At 50.9% G+C, this 21,125-nt stretch overlaps 1 protein-coding gene across 3 annotated transcripts in view; it reads left to right on the plus strand.

Annotated features, from left to right (window-relative positions):
* The window catches only part of SPX (spexin hormone), a 59,781-nt gene that overhangs the window by 16,278 nt on the left and 22,378 nt on the right, over positions 1-21,125 (plus strand). Inside the window, exon 1 of one of the 3 annotated variants that reach the window (XM_073562287.1) lies at positions 13,796-13,900. The exons of the other annotated variants lie outside the window; for them this stretch is intronic. Within the exon in view, the coding sequence (XP_073418388.1) occupies positions 13,895-13,900 (6 nt within the window). The 5' untranslated portion in view covers positions 13,796-13,894. Of the gene's footprint in view, positions 1-13,795; positions 13,901-21,125 lie in introns of those variants that run through there. 3 annotated transcript variants of the gene reach the window in all.

Below are 21,125 nucleotides of genomic sequence, written 5' to 3' on the forward strand. Positions count from 1 at the left end.
TACTGCTTTGCCACCAACACAAGTTAGTGTAGAGAGGTTGTTCTCTGCTCTCAGAATAATTAGATCAGATTTGAGGGCATCCATGAAGGAGGATCTGACAGAGGCAATACTTGTTCTGAGGACAAATTTATAGATTTCTTCTTATTAACTGCATAAAAGTGTTTATTGCATATTTACTTACAGTTTAGTAAAGTTTATAAAAGTTATTTGCTATATTCTAATTGTATTCTAATAAATGTAGTTTTTGCTCTAAGTGGTCTGATTACTTATATGATGGTGAGAAACTGAATAAGCACGATGTTTAATATTTTACAGCAGTAAATTTGTTGTTATGAATTGGCCATTTATGAAGGAGTCGGAGCCGGAGTCGCAACTGTGGCTTACTGACTCCACAGCCCTGATTTACATAGCATCCTAGCATTCGCCCAATAATATTCATAGAGCATACAGTATGAAGAGTGTGTTAATTATACAATGCCATTTTCATACCGCTGTTCAAATTATAATAATAGTATGATTTACAATCGTGTAGAAACGTCTCATTCATATATCTGTCCATACAAAAGTAGACCTGATGTCTAGACATGAATGCATACCAGCGATCATATACATTGCAGATGAATGCATAATGGAAAAAATACACCTTCATACTGCAACATTTATATCAAATTTGTTTAGAAAACACTGATATTAAATGTGAGCGTTAAAGAACGATAATATAGTACAGACTCCTAATATATTGTCCTAAAACAGAGAACATATATATAAAAGTATAACAACATCTTCCATCTTCTCCGGTCTTCTGCACCAACTCTCCACACGACGCCCTTAAAGATAGAAGTGTTATTATAATGCTCCTAAATAAAAATATCTGCAATATACTGTCGCCTCACACTATTCCCCTCCCTCCTCATACTGTCTCATCTCACATCCCACCTGTTCACCATACTGTCTCCTCATATATTTACCCCCTCACTCTCTATACTGTCTGCTCACACATACCCGACTCCCCATACTGTGTCTGCAAACATCCCATCACCCTCACTGTCCATACTGTGTCCACATACATTTACCCGTTTGCTCCTCATTCTGTCTGCACCTATCCCCCCACTCACCATACTGTGTCTGCACCCATCCCCCATACTGTTTCCTCATACATGCCCTCATACATACAAACTCTTCATTTTGTGTCCTCAAATCTCCCCACACACATTAAATAACCCCCATCCCCACTCCAAATGCCTCCACACACATTAAATAACCCCCATCCCCACTCCAAATCCCCCCACACATAAAGTAATCCCCCATCCCCACTCCAAATCCCCCACGCATAAAGTAATCCCCCATCCTCACTCCAAATCACCCTCGCATAAAGTAATCCCCCCATCCCCACCCCAAATCCCGCATGCATAAAGTAATCCCCATCCTCACTCCAAATCCCCCACGCATAAAGTAATTCCCCCATCTCCACCCCAAATCCCGCACGCATAAAGTAATCCCCCATCCTCACTCCAAATCCCCCACGCATAAAGTAATCCCCCACGCATAAAGTAATCCCCCATCCTCACTCCAAATCCCCCACGCATAAAGTAATCCCCCACGCATAAAGTAATCCCCCATCCTCACTCCAAATCCCCCACGCATAAAATAATCCCCCCATCCCCACCCCAAATCCTGCACGCATAAAGAAATCCCCCATCCCCACTCCAAATCCCCACACACACAAAGTAATCCTCCCATCCCCACTCCAAATCCCCCACACATAAAGTAATCCTCCCCATCCCCACTCCAAATACCCCCACACATAAAGTAATCCCCCCATCCCCACTCCAAATACCCCCACACATAAAGTAATCCTCTCCATCCCCACTCCAAATACCCCCACACATAAAGTAATCCCCCCCACACATTATGTTCCCCCCTCCTATCTCCGGTGGTTACTTCAGCTCCAGAGTGGAGCTCACTTACCACCAGTGTTCCCCCTTCTTGGCGCCGGCGAGTGATTTCAGCAGCATGATCACATGACATGATCACACTGCTGGCGTCGCTCTGACATGGCGGTCAGAACTTCAACTGTACTGGTGTCTGTATAGACGCTAGTACAATTGATCCCTGGGAGCCGCTGCACGGAAGCTTCTCTGTGCCGGCTGTCAGCTTGACAGCCAACACAGTGAACAGCCAACTCCCAGTCAGGGAGGCTGCAGAATGCAGCCGCCAGGGGAGACGCTGCGGACCGCCGCATTAGGTGGCCCGGCTGCCCCCCCTAGATATGCCTCTGGATCACGGCAATGTGATGGCCTGTCTCGCCAAGGTGAGGCAGAACCAGATACACGCTCAGGAGCTGACCTGTAAGTCAACCCCCATGCACGTTCATAATGAGGGAGGTGTAGTGAAATATGTATATATATATGGATGTATGACCAGCAGTAATTATCATCTGTCCTTAGACTGCAGCTCTTCACAAAGTTCCCAACATATGTTATCCTGAGAAGGCTGTCTCCAGTCTTTCCAGGGGGCCTTGCTGAGAACACACAAAGTGGAAACATTTCACACCTTCTGACTTTTGAACAGAGGTGCCAATTACAGCCTGACACTATCTATCTATGAGAAAGATCACACAAATACTGTTCAGAGGAAAATAATGTATTCATGGGTAGAGTTGCCATGATCCAGTCCCAAACCAAGGATTAGAATAATAATATGAGAGGCTGATCTAGAAATCTGATCTCCAGAGTAAATCTATAAATAAGGCCTTTACACATAGAAAGCTGTTCACATGTGAGGGCAGTATAATCAGCTGGTGTGATCCTTTTCATATTTCCCCCTCCCTCAGGGACAGAATACCAGACTGCAAAGTTCGATATTCCTGTAAGTTTTCTCCCTTTTATTTTTATCACTGTTTTGCATATTTCTATGTCACTTTTTATTTCCATATTTTTATATCCTTTTATTGTAAGCACTGCACCTTTTCTATTCAAGTTTAAAACTTTAATAAGTCTGAACCTTGTTGCTGTAAAGAATCCATATCCTTAGAGTGTGTGCTCCTGGTGATTGGCGGAAAGTAGTAGTATCTCCGGGACTCATCGCCCGTGTGTTCGGTGAGTGGTGGCAGCGTGTATGAGCAGGGTGCGGGGTCTGTGTCGGGGTGTGATTTATGCTTCCATTGCAGCATAGGGCAGTGGTTGAATGCTGGACTGAATGAGAGGAGATAGATTAACCCTTGCAGGCGCAACACCAAGTCATGTACTGAGAGGTGGGTACGTGAAAACCCCCATACTACTTTTTCTTACTATCTCCTGTAATTCCTCCACCTAGTAAGGAACCATTCATATCTACCTCCATCCTTCCCAGCCATCTCACCACCTCCTCAGAACTGATCCTCCACATACAATCCTTTTTGTCCAGACACACACGGCCACTTCATGTCCTATCCTGCTCCCACCTTCTAATGCTCTGTCTACTACTTCTTATTGCTGGCGACGTATCCCCAAATCCTGGCCCTCCTCATCACAACCCCACACTCATTTCTAACACCCTGCCATGATCCTCTACACTTTTTCGCAATGATGATAACCTCATCCCCATTCATCCAGCCCCCACTCCCCCGGTTCCCCTACCTGGAGCACTATGGAACGCACGCTCTGCCTGCAACAAACTGTGGTTTATCCTTGACCTCTTTATCATTAACCCTCATTCCTTGGCATCACTGACACCTGGCTCACCCCCTCTGACTCTGCCTCTCCAGCTGCACTTATGGCAGAAACAGTCTCTCTCACACTATATATATATATATATATATATATATATATATACAATTCGTGACACTGGGACTCGCGTTCTGTGTGTCATCGGCGACCGTGGTACCTGGGACTGGCGGTCTGTGTGTCATCGGCGACCGTGGTACCTGGGACTCACGGTCTTTGTGTCATCGGCGACCGTGGTACCTGGGACTCACGGTCTTTGTGTCATCGGCGACCGTGGTACCTGGGACTGGCGGTCTGTGTCATCGGCGACTGTGGTCCCTGGGACTGGCGGTCTGTGTCACCGGCGACCATGGTACCTGGTGTGACGAACAGCCCACCGCCGTTCGTCCACTTACGGGCGACACTAACGGGAGTCCCGCTGCCACCAAAACGCGACGGACAGCGGACCCTGTGTCACCACTATGTCACAGTCCCACCACTGACACGGGTGTATCAGCGGACGGAGGGGCGTGACACAATGCCGGCACACGGCTATCACAGGCGCAGTGGGGCTTATCTTAGTTATCCCAACACTGGCACCATGTGACCAAAAATATCCAGCAAGCTAATCTCGCTCTACAATTTGCCGCAGGGGGAGTTTAATTTGGATGCCCCACCACTGCTATCAATCTTCCAAGTACTGCGGGGATTTATGTATATCCCACTTTCCCAGTTCCACTTTGGAACTCACAGCTCTCCGGCGCCCCCCTTACCCTCAGGTCAGTCAGGGAACTGCACCTAGGATAATTGGTCGCCGGACGGGCTGCCTGTTGTGAACCGGCAATTAGGCTTCTGCAGTAAGGGAATTATCAATGCTGTGGCTGCAGACCCTTATTCAGCAATATAAGACCCTTCTGTACTGCCAGCAAGCCGTAATAGCCGTACACAACGCGCTGCCACCAGTCACGGTTACTTAATTCACAGTGTTAAATTAAGAGGGTCCGTGGCAAACCCTTTGAATTAGTAGCGATTATCTATCAAAGGCGTATAGTTCGATTCTTAGAGCATGGAGACAGATCTAAATAATTTCATTTATTTTCCGAAAGAGGACAGTGATTACAGATAAAAGTTGCTATAAAATTGAGACATAAAATATGTACAGTACAGGTATAAAATAAAAGTGGAGAAAACAAAGATATTACACTCACAGTTCCATATTGTTCCTTAGGCAGACCATGCGGCTTTAAGGGGGGAGGAGCCACACGTCTCCACTCATCTGGAGTTCTTGTCAGCACGGATTCTGCAGCTGTTCTGAGCTGGTTTGCCCAGGAAATGCCTTATAGACTTTCCTATGTGACATCACAGAGAGGTGCATTCTGGGTTGATCCCACCTCTCTTATCCAAGTTATGTTTTGGCTACAAAACTTAGATTAGCTATAACTTTATGGGAGAAGCTGGTATGGACTCATCAGTGGTATCATGTTTCCCAGCGTAATGAGCCCATCAAGAAAACATCAAACATCTATGCGATATGACCGTCCATTTGGGCGCAAATCATATCTCAGGTTCTGGACATCCGAGAGTTTTGCAACAGGCACCACAGCGAAGCTGGGTCTGCTCGGATCGCAGAAATATGATTTTTATATCTCTGCTTGGTACGGTTTTCGCAGGGCAGGCTCTTATAGTTTTATTCAAACCTCTTTGTTTCAAACAAAGAACCATCCCGCACTTTTTTCTCTCAGCTGTGGAGAGGAAACAAATGGTTGTAACAGCAGGGGGTCTCCTATTACTAGTGCGAACACAGGCTGTAGAGGAGGGGGGTGGCACTGCTCTGTGTGTGTGTGAAGGGAGGAGGGGTGAAGCTGCAGAGCTAGCAGCCTGGATTGTCATATGTGCCGGATCTTTCTGGAAAGTTACAACAGAAAACATCATATTTTGTAGACAAAACCCCATACCTCACAGACATTGTACATCACACCTCCCCCCTTAAGAGGGCGCTAAGGAGGCATTACCTCTCGGTAATCGGCCATGCGCACCTCAGCGGGTTCGCCCCGGCGGGACAACCCATCGGCATTGCCGTTTTCACTGCCCTTCCTGTGTTTTACAGTAAAATCGTACTGTTGAAGGGCAAGGCTCCAGCGGAGCAATCTTCCATTGGTTCCCGACACGGTGTGCAACCAGCTCAGTGGGTTGTGGTCGGTTACCACCGTGAAGGCGCGCCCATACAGGTAGGGCTGCAAACGCTGCAGTGCCCACACCATGGCCAGACACTCCTTCTCGATGGTCGAGTATGCCACTTCCCTCGGCAAAAGTTTCCGGCTCAGGTACAACACGGGGTGCTCTTGGTCCCCCGAGTCGACCTGGCTAAGCACAGCACCGAGGCCAAACTCGCTGGCGTCGGTCTGTACCAGAAACGGGCGACTGCTGTCGACTGCTCTCAACACTGGAGAGTTGCACAGGGCTGCTTTCAAAGCTTGGAAAGCCGCCTCACAGTCATCTGTCCAGTTGACTGTTTGGGGTAGCCTCTGCTTGGTGAGGTCAGTCAAGGGTTTGGCAAGGGCGCTATAGTCCTGTACGAACCGCCTATAGTACCCTGCAGTGCCCAAGAAGGACTTCACCTGTTTCTTGGTCCTGGGGGTGGGCCAGGACACGATTGCGTCCACTTTTCCTGGCTCCGGACTCATGGAACCCCCGCCTACCCGGTGCCCCAGGTAGTGGACCTTGCGCATGCCTATCTGGCACTTCCCCGGCTTGATGGTCAGGCCTGCCTGGTGAAGACGCTTGAGCACCTCCTGGAGGTGCTGAAGGTGTTCCTCCCAGGTGGAACTGAAGACGGCAATATCGTCTAAGTACGCCACGGCGTACTCCTCCAGTCCCCGAAGCAGGTGGTGGACCATCCGCTGGAAAGTGGCAGGGGCATTCTTCATGCCGAAGGGCATGACCGTGGACTCGTACAGTCCAAAGGGGGTGATAAAGGCGGATTTCTCCTGCGCCTCAGGGCTCAGGGGAATCTGCCAGTATCCCCGACTCAAATCCATGATGGATATGTAGTTGGCGTTTGTCAACCGCTCGAGCAGATCCTCGATGCGCGGCATCGGGTGGGCATCAGAGGTTGTGATGGCGTTGAGCCCCCTGTAGTCCACGCAGAACCGGGTGGTTCGATCCTTTTTAGGCACGAGGACTACAGGTGAAGCCCACGCACCTTTTGACCGTCGAATCACCCCCAGCCTTAACATCTCATCGATCTCTTGGCGCATGACTTGTTGCACCGTTTCAGAGATCCGATAAGGTGTTCGCCGTAATGGGGCATGATTCCCGGTGTCCACCTCATGAACCGCTAACTCCGTCCTCCCAGGACGGTTGGTGAACACGGGCCGGAAGAGTTCCAGGGTGGCCATCAACTGCAACCGCTGGGACACGGTGAGCGAACCACTTATCTCCATGTCCTCAATGGACCCATTGGCCTTGGCCTGGGCCAGCATGTCCAGGAGGGAATCTTCCTCCCCATCCTCTGGCAGATTGCAGACCGGTAGGACGCAAGCTTCACGTTCGTAGTGCGCCTTCAGCATGTTGACGTGAAAGGCCTTGCGCCTACCCCGAGCATGGTCAAGCGTGACCACGTAGGTGACCGGGTTGAGCTGTTGGTGGACGACGTATGGGCCTTCCCAGGCTGCCTGAAGCTTATCCGTTGGTACGGGGACCAGCGCCCACACCTTTTGACCCACCTGGTAGGTCCGCTCCCGGGCGTTCTGGTCGTACCAGCGCTTCTGGTCAGCCTGAGCCTGCGTCATGTTGTCATGCACCAACTGCGTCAAGGTCTGCATCTTGTCACGGAAGCGCATGACATAATCCACGATGGACACTTCTGTGGGGTTTGGCTCATCTTCCCAGGATTCTCTTATCAACCCAAGGGGTCCCCGGACTCGCCTGCCATACAGGAGCTCGAAGGGGGAGAACCCGGTCGAGGCCTGCGGAACTTCTCTGTAAGCGAACAGCAGGTGTGGGAGGTACCGCTCCCAGTCGCGCCCTTGGGTCTCAACCAGTATGCGGAGCATCTGTTTGAGGGTACCGTTGAAACGTTCACACAAACCATTAGTCTGTGGGTGATACGGACTCGATACCAGCTGCGTCACCTGCATTTTCTCACAGAGAGCCTCCATTAGGCGAGACATGAATTGGGGCCCTTGATCGGTAAGCATCTCCCTGGGAAATCCTACTCTTGAAAAGATGGTCACCAGTGCGTCAGCCACCTTATCTGCCCTGGTTGAAGACAGAGCTACTGCCTCTGGGTACCGGGTAGCGTAGTCTACCACGGTGAGAATGTATCGCTTTCCGGAGCTGCTGGGGACGGACAGCGGTCCTACAATGTCCACCGCGATTCTCTGGAAAGGCTCCTCTATCACCGGCAAAGGAATAAGGGGAGCCTTAAGAGCAGGCCCCGCCTTACCCACTTTTTGACAGGTGGCACAGGAGCGGCAGTAGTGTGTTACATCTGTCCCCATCTTGGGCCAATAGAAGTGTTGAGACAGCCGTGCCTTTGTTTTGCTGATCCCCAAGTGTCCAGCGAGTGGAATCTCATGGGCAATCCGCAACAACTCAGTTCTGAACTGATAGGGGACGACCAGCTGTCTTTCCCTCAACCACTCCTTTTTAGGATCTCCGGGTACTGTCTCCCGGTACAACCTTCCTCGTTCCCAGAACACCCTCTCCTTATCAGACTTGGAGGTGGGCGTCTCGGCGAGACCTCTCAATTTCTCCAGGCTGGCATCTGAGTGCAGAGCAGCCTGGAACTCCATGCTGGAGGCTGCCAGAAGTGACGTCAGGGTCCCCTCTTTACTGGGACCCTCTGGAACCGGCTCTGGGTTCACCTCTGGTTCAGTCTCTCCTGTAGCAGCAGAGGGTCCAGAAGACAGTGCGTTACCTGCGATCTGGGCACTCTGACTGCGTGTGACAGCTGCTATGTATGCTGTCTCCCTGGGGATTTCTGCAGACCCACCAGCTGGTGCTGCCCTGGGCTCTACCTCCCCATCCACCCCCAACACTTCAGGAGCAGTGCTACTTATGGGCCAGTTACCTTCCTCGGTGGCACTGGTCAGCTGCATGGCATTACCTTCCTCATGGTCCCCATGCACCTCCCCATTCTCTTGAGCACCGTTGCTTGCTCCTGCCAGGGGTTCCTCAGCCGTCTCACTCCGCAGAGTGACGGGGCTGAGCACCTCGGTACCTGTGGACACATCTACCGTTTCAAAGAAAGGGTTAACGGGTTCAGTCGGCACAGATACATCAACATCATCATTCCTAGGAAAAGAATGGTTATCAGTTTGCTTTGGTACATTCACATCAGCATCAGCATCATACCTTGGGAAAGAATGGTTGTTAGTTGCATCATTACTCATCAAGGCATTAGCAGGTAACACATTCAGTTTCCCATCATCAACATCATCAGGGTTAACGTTACCCTTATTATCAGTTTGGGGAAGGGTGTCAGGGACATAGTATGCAACCATCCTCCCCAAGTCAGTCCCCAATAAAACATCAGTGGGCAGGTTTTCAGACACTCCCACCTCCCTCAACCCGCTCCCGGCACCCCAATCAAGAAAAACTCGTGCCACTGGCAAGGGACAACGGGTGCCTCCAATCCCGGTGACAGTCAGGGTTTTCCCCTCAACAAACTCTTCAGGGGCCGCCAGTCCAGGACGGATGAGGGTTCGTTCAGCCCCGGTGTCCTTGAGGCCTGTAGCAAGACGGGCCCCCACCTGAACAGGTTGAACGTTGTCGTCAGCCCTCCCAACCACACCTCCCACCAAAAGAACAGAGGCGTTGGGCCCGGGGGCCTTGGCTGGGGGGTTCTTCGGCCTATCCGGACAGGTGTAAGAGAAGTGACCAGGCCGCTTGCAGTGGTGACACAGGCGACTGTCAGTAGCCGGCCTGTTGTTGGCAACAGGGACAGGGCCTCCGGAGGGACGGCTAGCTGGGGCATTGGGGTTGGTTGCTGGCTTACCCCCTTTCCAGCTGGTGGCGACTGGCCTCCGCGTCTCGGGCTTCCGGTTGGCCTCGTGGTTGTCGGCGATCTGCGCCGCTTTGTCCGCGTTCGTTGGTTCGCGGTCCAGGATGAACTGTCGGACCTCAGCTGGGCAGAGATGCAGGAACTGGTCTTTGATCATCAGGTCCCGTAGCTGCTCAAAGGTTTCAACGGACAGTCCATGGATCCACTGGTCAAAGTGGGTCCTGAGTCCTTGCACCACATCACTGTAGCTATCGTGTGGGCCACGTTGGAGGTGTCGGAACTTCTTTCGGTATACCTCAGGTGTCAGCCGGTATTTGGCGATCAGCGCCTGCTTTATGGCGTCATAGTCGTCATCGGCTTCTGGCGGAAGAGAAGCAAATGCCTCCAGGGCTTTGCCTTTTAGCCCTGGGGTCAAGTACCTTGCCCATTGGTCTCTAGGCAGCTGGTACTGTCTGCAGGCTTTCTCAAAGGCTCGCAGAAATGTGTCCAAGTCCCCATCCTTTTCCATCACGGGAAAATGCTCTGGCCGGGGTTTAGGAGTCTGGACGCTGCTGGGCTCACTGCTTCGGGCTGTGGGGGCATTCCCACCCCGCTGGAGTACCTCCAGTTCATGGGCCCTCTGCGCCTCCCTCTCGGCTCGCTGCTCTGCTCTCTCAGCCTCCGCTCGGCGCTCAGCTCTCTCAGCCTGGGCTTGACGCTCGGCTTGGGCCTCCTGCCGATATTGCTGGATCAGCCTCACCCGCCCATCACTGTCTTCGGCGGGGAGTGCGTCCAAGGCCATTTGCAGATAGGGGTCCACCCCGTCCTGGTTGAATGTGGGGCCAGCGCTCAGGAGTGGAGCCTCTGCTGCAGCCCCATTGCCACTTGGGCCAACTTCTGCGCTCGCTGGATTCTGGTCGTTGTCCAGCTGCACTAGAGCCGCGATCATTTGAGCTCTGTTTTTGTTCGTGGCGTCAAGGCCTTGGTACGTGCATAACCCAGCAAGAACTTCCTTTGTCTGCCGGTTGTACCAAGGTTCTCCTTTTGCCGCCATGGTTGCCAAATAAAAGATAGAAAAAGAAAAACGAAGAAATGGGAGGGAATACTTGTATGTACACACAAATGTCTCAGAACTAGTAACCACTGAGTCTGTTCTCCAAAACCTATGATGCAGGATTCCCGCAGGAACCGTGCAGGTTTTTAGTGAGAGGAATGATTGCTCAAACCAAATCACTAATGCTCTAGGATTATCCCACCGCTCTGCCACCAATATGTGACGAACAGCCCACCGCCGTTCGTCTACTTACGGGCGACACTAACGGGAGTCCCGCTGCCACCAAAACGCGACGGACAGCGGACCCTGTGTCACCACTATGTCACAGTCCCACCACTGACACGGGTGTATCAGCGGACGGAGGGGCGTGACACAATGCCGGCACACGGCTATCACAGGCGCAGTGGGGCTTATCTTAGTTATCCCAACACTGGCACCATGTGACCAAAAATATCCAGCAAGCTAATCTCGCTCTACAATTTGCCGCAGGGGGAGTTTAATTTGGATGCCCCACCACTGCTATCAATCTTCCAAGTACTGCGGGGATTTATGTATATCCCACTTTCCCAGTTCCACTTTGGAACTCACAGCTCTCCGGCGCCCCCCTTACCCTCAGGTCAGTCAGGGAACTGCACCTAGGATAATTGGTCGCCGGACGGGCTGCCTGTTGTGAACCGGCAATTAGGCTTCTGCAGTAAGGGAATTATCAATGCTGTGGCTGCAGACCCTTATTCAGCAATATAAGACCCTTCTGTACTGCCAGCAAGCCGTAATAGCCGTACACAACGCGCTGCCACCAGTCACGGTTACTTAATTCACAGTGTTAAATTAAGAGGGTCCGTGGCAAACCCTTTGAATTAGTAGCGATTATCTATCAAAGGCGTATAGTTCGATTCTTAGAGCATGGAGACAGATCTAAATAATTTCATTTATTTTCCGAAAGAGGACAGTGATTACAGATAAAAGTTGCTATAAAATTGAGACATAAAATATGTACAGTACAGGTATAAAATAAAAGTGGAGAAAACAAAGATATTACACTCACAGTTCCATATTGTTCCTTAGGCAGACCATGCGGCTTTAAGGGGGGAGGAGCCACACGTCTCCACTCATCTGGAGTTCTTGTCAGCACGGATTCTGCAGCTGTTCTGAGCTGGTTTGCCCAGGAAATGCCTTATAGACTTTCCTATGTGACATCACAGAGAGGTGCATTCTGGGTTGATCCCACCTCTCTTATCCAAGTTATGTTTTGGCTACAAAACTTAGATTAGCTATAACTTTATGGGAGAAGCTGGTATGGACTCATCAGTGGTATCATGTTTCCCAGCGTAATGAGCCCATCAAGAAAACATCAAACATCTATGCGATATGACCGTCCATTTGGGCGCAAATCATATCTCAGGTTCTGGACATCCGAGAGTTTTGCAACAGGCACCACAGCGAAGCTGGGTCTGCTCGGATCGCAGAAATATGATTTTTATATCTCTGCTTGGTACGGTTTTCGCAGGGCAGGCTCTTATAGTTTTATTCAAACCTCTTTGTTTCAAACAAAGAACCATCCCGCACTTTTTTCTCTCAGCTGTGGAGAGGAAACAAATGGTTGTAACAGCAGGGGGTCTCCTATTACTAGTGCGAACACAGGCTGTAGAGGAGGGGGGTGGCACTGCTCTGTGTGTGTGTGAAGGGAGGAGGGGTGAAGCTGCAGAGCTAGCAGCCTGGATTGTCATATGTGCCGGATCTTTCTGGAAAGTTACAACAGAAAACATCATATTTTGTAGACAAAACCCCATACCTCACAGACATTGTACATCACACCTGGGACTCACGTTCTGTGTGTCATGGGCAACCGTGGTACCTGGGACTGGCGGTCTGTGTCATCGGCGACCGTGGTACCTGGGACTGGCTGTCTGTGCCACCGGCTACCGTGGTACCTGGGACTCGCGTTCTGTGTGTCATCGGCGACCGTGGTACCTGGGACTGGCGGTCTGTGTCATCAGCGACCGTGGTACCTGGGACTGGCTGTGTCCCCGGCGACCGTGGTACCTGGGACTCGCGTTTGTGTCATCGGCGACCGTGGTACCTGAGACTGGCGGTCTGTGTCATCGGCGACTGTGGTACCTGGGACTGGCGGTCTGTGTCACCGGCGACCATGGTACCTGGGACTCGCGTTCTGTGTGTCATCGGCGACCGTGGTACCTGGGACTGGCGGTCTGTGTCATCGGCGACCGTGGTACCTGGGACTCGCGTTCTGTGTGTCATCGGCGACCGTGGTACCTGGGACTGGCGGTCTGTGTCACCGGCGACCATGGTACCTGGGACTCGCGTTCTGTGTGCCATCAGCGACCGTGGTACCTGGGACTGGTGGTCTGTGTCATCGGCGACCGTGGTACCTGGGACTCGCGTTCTGTGTGTCACCGGCGACCGTGGTACCTGGGACGCGGTCTGTGTCACCGGCGACCATGGTACCTGGGACTCGCGTTCTGTGTGTCATCGGCGACCGTGGTACCTGGGACTGGTGGTCTGTATCTTCGGCGACCGTGGTACCTGGGACTGGCTGTCTGTGTCACCGGCGACCGTGGTACCTGGGACTCGCGGTCTGTGTGTCATCAGCGGCCGTGGTACCTGGGACTGGTGGTCTGTGTGTCATCAGCGGCCGTGGTACCTGGGACTGGTGGTCTGTGTGTCATCGGCGGCCGTGGTACCTGGGACTGCCGGTCTGTATCACCGGTGACCGTGCTACCTGGGACTGGCAGTCTGTCATCGGTGACCGTGGTACCTGGGACTGGCGGTCTGTGTGTCGCCATTATCGGCGGTCTGTTCTCGTGACAGGTGTCCGGCTTCTCATTCACTCGCGGGTGTGTACTGTTCAGTGCAAACTCCTCGTTTCTGCTCATCACCGTGACATCTTGATGGACAGCCGCTGACCACCTCCATTACCGCCGTCACCTTTGGCTTCCAGCGGTGGATATTGATCCTGCGCTCGCTGACAGTTTGATCTCTTCAGAATATGAAGCTTTCTCCTGTTGCAGCGTGGTCTGATCCCCGGAGGTGGCGCCGTCCCTGCGTCCATCACTAGCGCTGACCTGATCAGTCCTCGACCCCTCCTGCACAGCATTTATAACCCCGACCCGGGAGCCGAGTCACCAGAACAAGCGGCCGCGGCCAGGGAGGATGAAGGTGAGTGTCACCCCAGAGTCCGCTCCACCTGCACACACGCACCGCCACCCTTAGTCTTCTGATACCGGGCGCAGACCGCGGAGGACAGACCTCGGAGAACAGACCCCGGGAGACTGATTTATTGTGACATTTTATCATTTCTCAGTTTCTCACTCAGACTCTGCAATATCTCACTTTACAAAAGTTTTATCCAGATGGGAAAGAGAAGCAGGAGAGATCATCTTCATCATTCTCATAATCCTCATCCACCTACTCATCATCATGCCCATCATCATCATCATCATGCCCCATCATTGTCATCATGCCCCATCATCCTCATCCTCATCATTATCCCCATCATTCTCATCATCCCCCATCATGCCCCTTCATCCTCATCATGTTCCATCATCACCCATCATCCCCATCATTCTCATCATCCCCATCATTGTCATCATTTCTCATCATCCCCCATCATTCTCATCCTACCTCATCATCCTCATCATGCTCCATCATCACCCACCATCCTCATCATGCTCCATCATCCTCATCATCTTCATCATGCTCCATCATCCTCATCATGCCCCATCATTCTCATCATTCCCCATCATGCCCCATTATTCTCATCATGCCCCATTATTCTCATCATGCCCCATCATTCTCATCATCCCCCATCATTCTCATCATCCCCCATAATTCTCATCATCCCCCATAATTCTCATCATCCCCCATCATTCTCATCATCACCCTCATCATCCCCATCACCCTCATCCTCCCCATCATTCTCATCCTCCCCATCATTCTCATCCTCATCATCCCCCATCATTCTCATCATCCCCCGTCTTCCTCATCATCCCCCATCCTCATCATTCTCATCATCCCCCATCATTCTCATCATCCCCCATCATCATCATCATCCCCATCATTCTCATCATCCCCCGTCATCCTCATTATCCTCCATCATCCTCATCCCCATCATTCTCATCATCCTCATCATCCCCCATCATTCTCATCATGCTCCATCATGACCTACCATCCTCATCATGACCCATCATCCTCATCATCTTCATCATGCTCCATCATCCTCATCATGCCCCATCACCTTCATCATGCCCCATCATTCCCCATTATCCTCATCATGCCCCATCATTCTCATCATTCCCCATTATCCTCATCATGCCCCATCATTCTCATCATGCCCCATTATTCTCATCATGCCCCATTATTCTCATCATGCCCCATCATTCTCATCATCCCCCATCATTCTCATCATCCCCCCTCTTTCTCATCATCCTCCATCATTCTCATCATCCCCCATCATTTTCATCATCCCTCATCATTCTCATCATCCCCCATCATTCTCATCGCCATCATTCTCATCGCCATCATTCTCATCGCCATCATTCTCATCATCCCCCGTCATTCTCATCATCCCCCGTCATCCTCATCATCCCCCATCATTCTCATCATCCCCCGTCATCCTCATCATCCCCCATCATCCCCCATCATTCTCATCATCCCCCATCATTCTCATCATCCCCCATCATTCTCATCATCCCCCATCATTCTCATCATCCCCCCATCTTCCCCATCCTCATCATCCCCATCATTCTCATCATCCCCCGTCATACTCATCATCCCCGTCATACTCATCATCCCCGTCATCCTCATCATCCCCCATCATTCTCATCATCCCCCATCATCATCACCATTCTCACCATCCCCCATCATTCTCATCATGCCATCATCCACATCATTCTCATCATCCCCCATCATCCTCATAATCCCATCCTCATCATCCCCATCATTCTCATCATCCCTCATCATCCCCCATCATTCTCATTCTCCTCATCATTCTCATCATCCCCCATCATTCTCATCATCCCCCATCATGCCATCATCCACATCATTCTCATCATCCCCCATTATCCTCATCATCCCCATCATCATCCCCATCATTCTCATCCCCCATCATTTTAATCATCCCCATCATTCTCATCATGCCCCATCCTCCCCATCATCATCCCCATCATTCTCATCCCCCATCATTTTAATCATCCCCATCATTCTCATCATGCCCCATCCTCCCCCATCATTCTCATCATCCCCCGTCATTCTCATCATCCCCCGTCATTCTCATCATCCCCCGTCATCCTCATCATCCCCCATCATTCTCATCATCCCCCGTCATCCTCATCATCCCCCATCATCCCCCATCATTCTCATCATCCCCCATCATTCTCATCATCCCCCATCATTCTCATCATCCCCCATCATTCTCATCATCCCCCCATCTTCCCCATCCTCATCATCCCCATCATTCTCATCATCCCCCGTCATACTCATCATCCTCGTCATACTCATCATCCCCGTCATCCTCATCATCCCCCATCATTCTCATCATCCCCCATCATCATCACCATTCTCACCATCCCCCATCATTCTCATCATGCCATCATCCACATCATTCTCATCATCCCCCATCATCCTCATAATCCCATCCTCATCATCCCCATCATTCTCATCATCCCTCATCATCCCCCATCATTCTCATTATCCTCATCATTCTCATCATCCCCCATCATTCTCATCATCCCCCATCATGCCATCATCCACATCATTCTCATCATCCCCCATTATCCTCATCATCCCCATCATCATCCCCATCATTCTCATCCCCCATCATTTTAATCATCCCCATCATTCTCATCATGCCCCATCCTCCCCCATCATTCTCATCCTCCCCCTTCATCCCCATCATTCTATCATTCTCATCATCCCCATCATTTCCATCATCCCCCACCATCCTCATCATCCCCCATCATTCTATCATCCTCTTCATCCCCATCATTCTCATCATCACCATCATTTCCATCATCCCCCATCATTTCCATCATGCCCCATCATTCTATCATCCCCATCATTCTCATCATCCCCATCATTGTCATCATCCCCCATCATTCTCATCATCCCCATCATTGTCATCATCCCCATCATTCTCATCATCTCCCATTATTTTCATCATCCCCATCATTCTCATCATCCCCTTCATCCTCATCCACATCATCCTCCTCCTCATCATCATCCCCATCATTTTCATCATCCCCCATCATCCTCATCATCCCCATCATTCCCATCATCCCCATCATTCCCATCATCCCCATCATTCTCATCATCCCCATCATTCCCATCATCCCCATCATTCTCATCATCCCCATCATTCTCATGATCCCCATCATTCTCAGCATCCCCATCATTCTCATCATCCCCCATCGTTTTCATCCTCCTCATCCACATCATCCTCATTATGCGCAATCATTCTCATGATCCCCATCATCATCCTCATCCCCATTATCATCATCCTCCCCATCATGTAGGTGTCGCTGCTCTACTCCTAACATGTTGCTTTTTTGAGGTTGCGGTGACTTCATAGTTCTGCATGGGAGCTGTATACCGTAAACGGCAGCACTGCTATCATCAGCGGTTTCTAAACTTGCTCCACATTTTCATTTTGATAAATTGGGAAAATAGAGAAATCCGGCAGATGAAGGTGACCTGCCCCTGCCGTGTGCTGGTCGCCTGCTGGGAGTGGTAGTTACCGGCTGAGGGATGGAATTATTATAGCTCCATTTATTACAGGTGATAAAGGTGTTGATAATAAGACCCTGGTGCTACCTGGGACTGGCGGTCTGTGTCACCGGCGACCGTGCTACCTGGGACTGGCGGTCTGTGTCACCGGCGACCGTGCTACCTGGGACTGGCGGTCTGTGTCACCGGCGACTGTGCTACCTGGGACTGGCGGACCCTGCCGAGGGGGGCTCAGGTCACAGGGAATCAGATCTATCACCTGGAATAGATAGGTTAACCCCTCGTCTTCTGTTCTTCCCGTTCACTCTAATGTACTTCATAATTATGGAAAGAACCCAGACGGCATGACATAGAGCAGACAGCTGATAACAGAGAGCAGTAGAGTCACAGACTCCTAGAATGGTAGAGATGGAAGGGACTAACCCCCGGCTCAAAGTCGGATCCACTAAACCATCCCAGACGGATGTCTGTCCAACCTGTCATCATCCAGGACCGGGTTTTGTTTTTGTCCCATCCTGGTCAGACAGGGGTTAATTGTTTCTGCCTCTCTCTGGCAGAGGGTGGCCCTTGCGTGCCTTGTGCCTGTTATCTTGTTGCTTGTTTGGTTCTGACCCGGTCCTTCTCTTCGTTGTGAGTTTGTCTACTGTCTTGGTACTGTGTATTTGCCGTGTTCTGGTTTACTGATCTCTCGCTGCGTCCTGCCTATCTGTTCTGTCTAATCCTTTGGTGCTGTCGTGCTATCTCGTGCTTTGACCCAGGCCTGATCTGGTTTATATCCCTGTCTATGCCCCTTGGTAACTTTATCCCGTAATTACCCTTCTAGGAGTTTTCCTTCAGCTCCTAGCTCTCTGGAGTTTAGGCCATGTCCCCAGCAGTCAGGTGCTTCAGGTCCTGTTTGTCTGAAGCAATCTCTCTGCTCCTGCTTCCTCTGGGAGACCTGTGGCTGGCTCCGCCCAGGCAGTCAGGTGCTTCAGGTCCTGTTTGTCTGAAGCAATCTCTCTGCTCCTGCTTCCTCTGGGAGACCTGTGGCTGGCTCCGCCCCAGCAGTCAGGTGCTTCAGGTCCTGTTTTTCTGAAGCAATCTCTCTCTGCTCCTGCTTTCTCTGGGAGACCTGTGGCCGGCTCCGCCCCCAGCAGGCAGGTGACTCAGGTCCTATCTGGCCTGAAGCAATCTCTCTCTGCTCCTGCTTCCTCTGGGGGACCTGTGGCCGGCTCCACCCCCAGCAGTCAGGTGCTTCAGGTCCTGTTTGTCTGAAGCACGCCTCTTCACCGCTGCCACCCGCTCCACAGGTATCTCTGAGCACAGTTTGTCTGACTCAGGACATGCGCACTGGCTCAGTGAGCAAGTGCGGTGCGGTGTCCCTGACATTATAACTGACCTGGGTGTGATGGAGCAGGTAAAGCTCCTGACTCAGATGTCTCAGAAACTCAATGAGGAACAGTGAGTTCTGGCTCTGTCTCAGCAGCTGACACTGTGCAGGGGGCTTCATCATCTGGCGCTCACAGGACAGGGGCTCGAGATGTTACATTAGTTTCCCCTGAGTCCCCGGTTAAATTACTGAATACCTTTTCTGGAGATAAAAAGGAATGTAAAGTTTTCAAGGAGGGCTGTAAGCTTTTCTTCTCATTAAGACCGCACTCTTCTGGGGATGAGAGTCAGACGGTGGGGGTCATTATGTCTCTGGTAAGGGGAGCCCCCCAGGCTCGGGCTTTTTCCCTTCCTACCACTGCCCCTGAGCGAATGACTGTGAATGCGTTTTTTGAGGCTCTGGGGCATATTTATGATGAGCCTGATCGGGTGCGTATGGCTGAGGACATGGTGTGTGTCAGGGGAAGCACTCAGCCGAGTTCAGATGCTGGGCTGCTGAGGTGTTTTGGGCGCTTGTTCCGTAGAGGCCTGTCTGAACATGTGAAAGATGCCTTGGCACTTCACCCTCCGCCTGATTCTCTGGAGGACGCTATGATGCAGGCCATCCGAATGAATCGCAGGCTATGGGCGAGAGGGTTGATGCAGATGGAGACCCCGTTATTCTCCAGTGGAAGGGGGGCCAGTCCTACATTGGAGTCCATAGAGATGGGAACCATCGACCTCAAAGACAAAGAAAGACGGCGGCACTTAGGAAAGCTGTGTTTTTACTGTGGTGATCCTGGACATTGGAGAAAGGACTGTCCCTCCTGCCCACCGACTAACAAGTGGCTGAGTCTGGGTGATCATCTTGGAGGTCACTCAGACTCTCAGGTACCCCTTTTTTCATTTTCTAAGATACTGTTAAAGGTGGAACTTGGTGTTTAGAACTGCTTTTTCCCTACTTCAGCTTTTGTGGACTGTGGGTCATCCTTGAACCTGATTGACTCTAAGCTGGTGGCCAGCTGTGGATTAGGGACAGTTAGGTTGGAGACTCCTATAAAAATAATGGCCATTGATTCTACACCTCTCACAAAGGACTGTCTCCATTTTGTTTCTGAAGAACTCACTCTCAGGGTGGGGGCCCTTCACCAGGTGCGTATGTCATGCTTTGTTTTGGATAACCTCCCTGCTGGCCTGGTGTTAGGGTTTCCCTGGTGGCAATGGCATAACCCAATTATTCTGGGGTTCCCGGGATATTGTTAAATGGGGATCTAATTGTTCTGAAAGATGTCTTGCTCCTGTGTCAGTGTCGTCCGTTGGTCTGGAAGGTATTCTGGAGTACCTGAAGGACTATGCGGACGTTTTCTCCAAAAAAGAGGCTGAAGTTTTACCACCACACCGCCCATTTGATTGTGCCATTGACCTGGTTCCAGGCGCTAAATTACCTAAGGCCTGCTTGTATAACCTCTCGGGTCCCGAGTGGGCTGCTATGAAAGAATACATTTCTGAGAGTCTTCGTAAAGGACACATTCGTCCTTCTGTCTCTCCAGTAGCAGCGGGGTTCTTTTTCGTAAAGAAAAAAGACGGTGGTTTGCTCCCATGCCTCGATTTTTCAGAGTTAAATAAGATAACTGTGAGGAATACGTATCCCCTTCCACTTATTCCTGATTTGTACAACCAGTTGTCTGGGACTAAGTGGTTTTCGAAATTGGATCTGCGCGGGCCATATAACCTTATCCGGGTCTGGGAGGGGGATGAGTGGAAAACTGCTTTTCTCACTACTGAAGGGTTGTTTGAGAACTTGGTCATGCCTTTTGGTCTGACCAATGCACCAGCAGTCTTCTAAAATTTCATCAATCATGTTTTCTCTGACTTTTTTGGGCGTTTTATGGTTGTGTATTTGGATGACATTCTGATCTACTCATCTGATAAACAGGCTCACATTGGTCATTTTTGGGCAGTTCATTGTGTCTGCTGAGGGGTTTCGCATGGATCCTAATAAGGTGCAGGCCATTGTTGATTGGGTTCAACCTTGTGATTTGAAGGCTCTGCAGCGTTTCCTAGGATTCGCTAATTATTATCTCAAGTTTATAAGGGGGTTCTCGCAGGTAGTTAAACCTCTCACAGATCTGACTCAAAAGGGGGCTGATGTCAAGAATTGGTCAGCCGCAGCAGTGGCGGCGTTTCAGTTTTTAAAGAAATGTTTCATGTTTGCTTCGATTCTTATTCAACCGGACCCGTCTGAACCATTTATTGTTGAGGTGGACGCCTCGCAGGTGGGAGTGGGGGCGGTGTTGTCCCAGGGACCCGCCAC

Source organism: Dendrobates tinctorius, unplaced genomic scaffold (genome assembly GCF_039654945.1).
Source record: "Dendrobates tinctorius isolate UK_male_01 unplaced genomic scaffold, ASM3965494v1 ptg000344l, whole genome shotgun sequence".
Classification (NCBI taxonomy): Eukaryota; Metazoa; Chordata; class Amphibia; order Anura; family Dendrobatidae; genus Dendrobates; species Dendrobates tinctorius.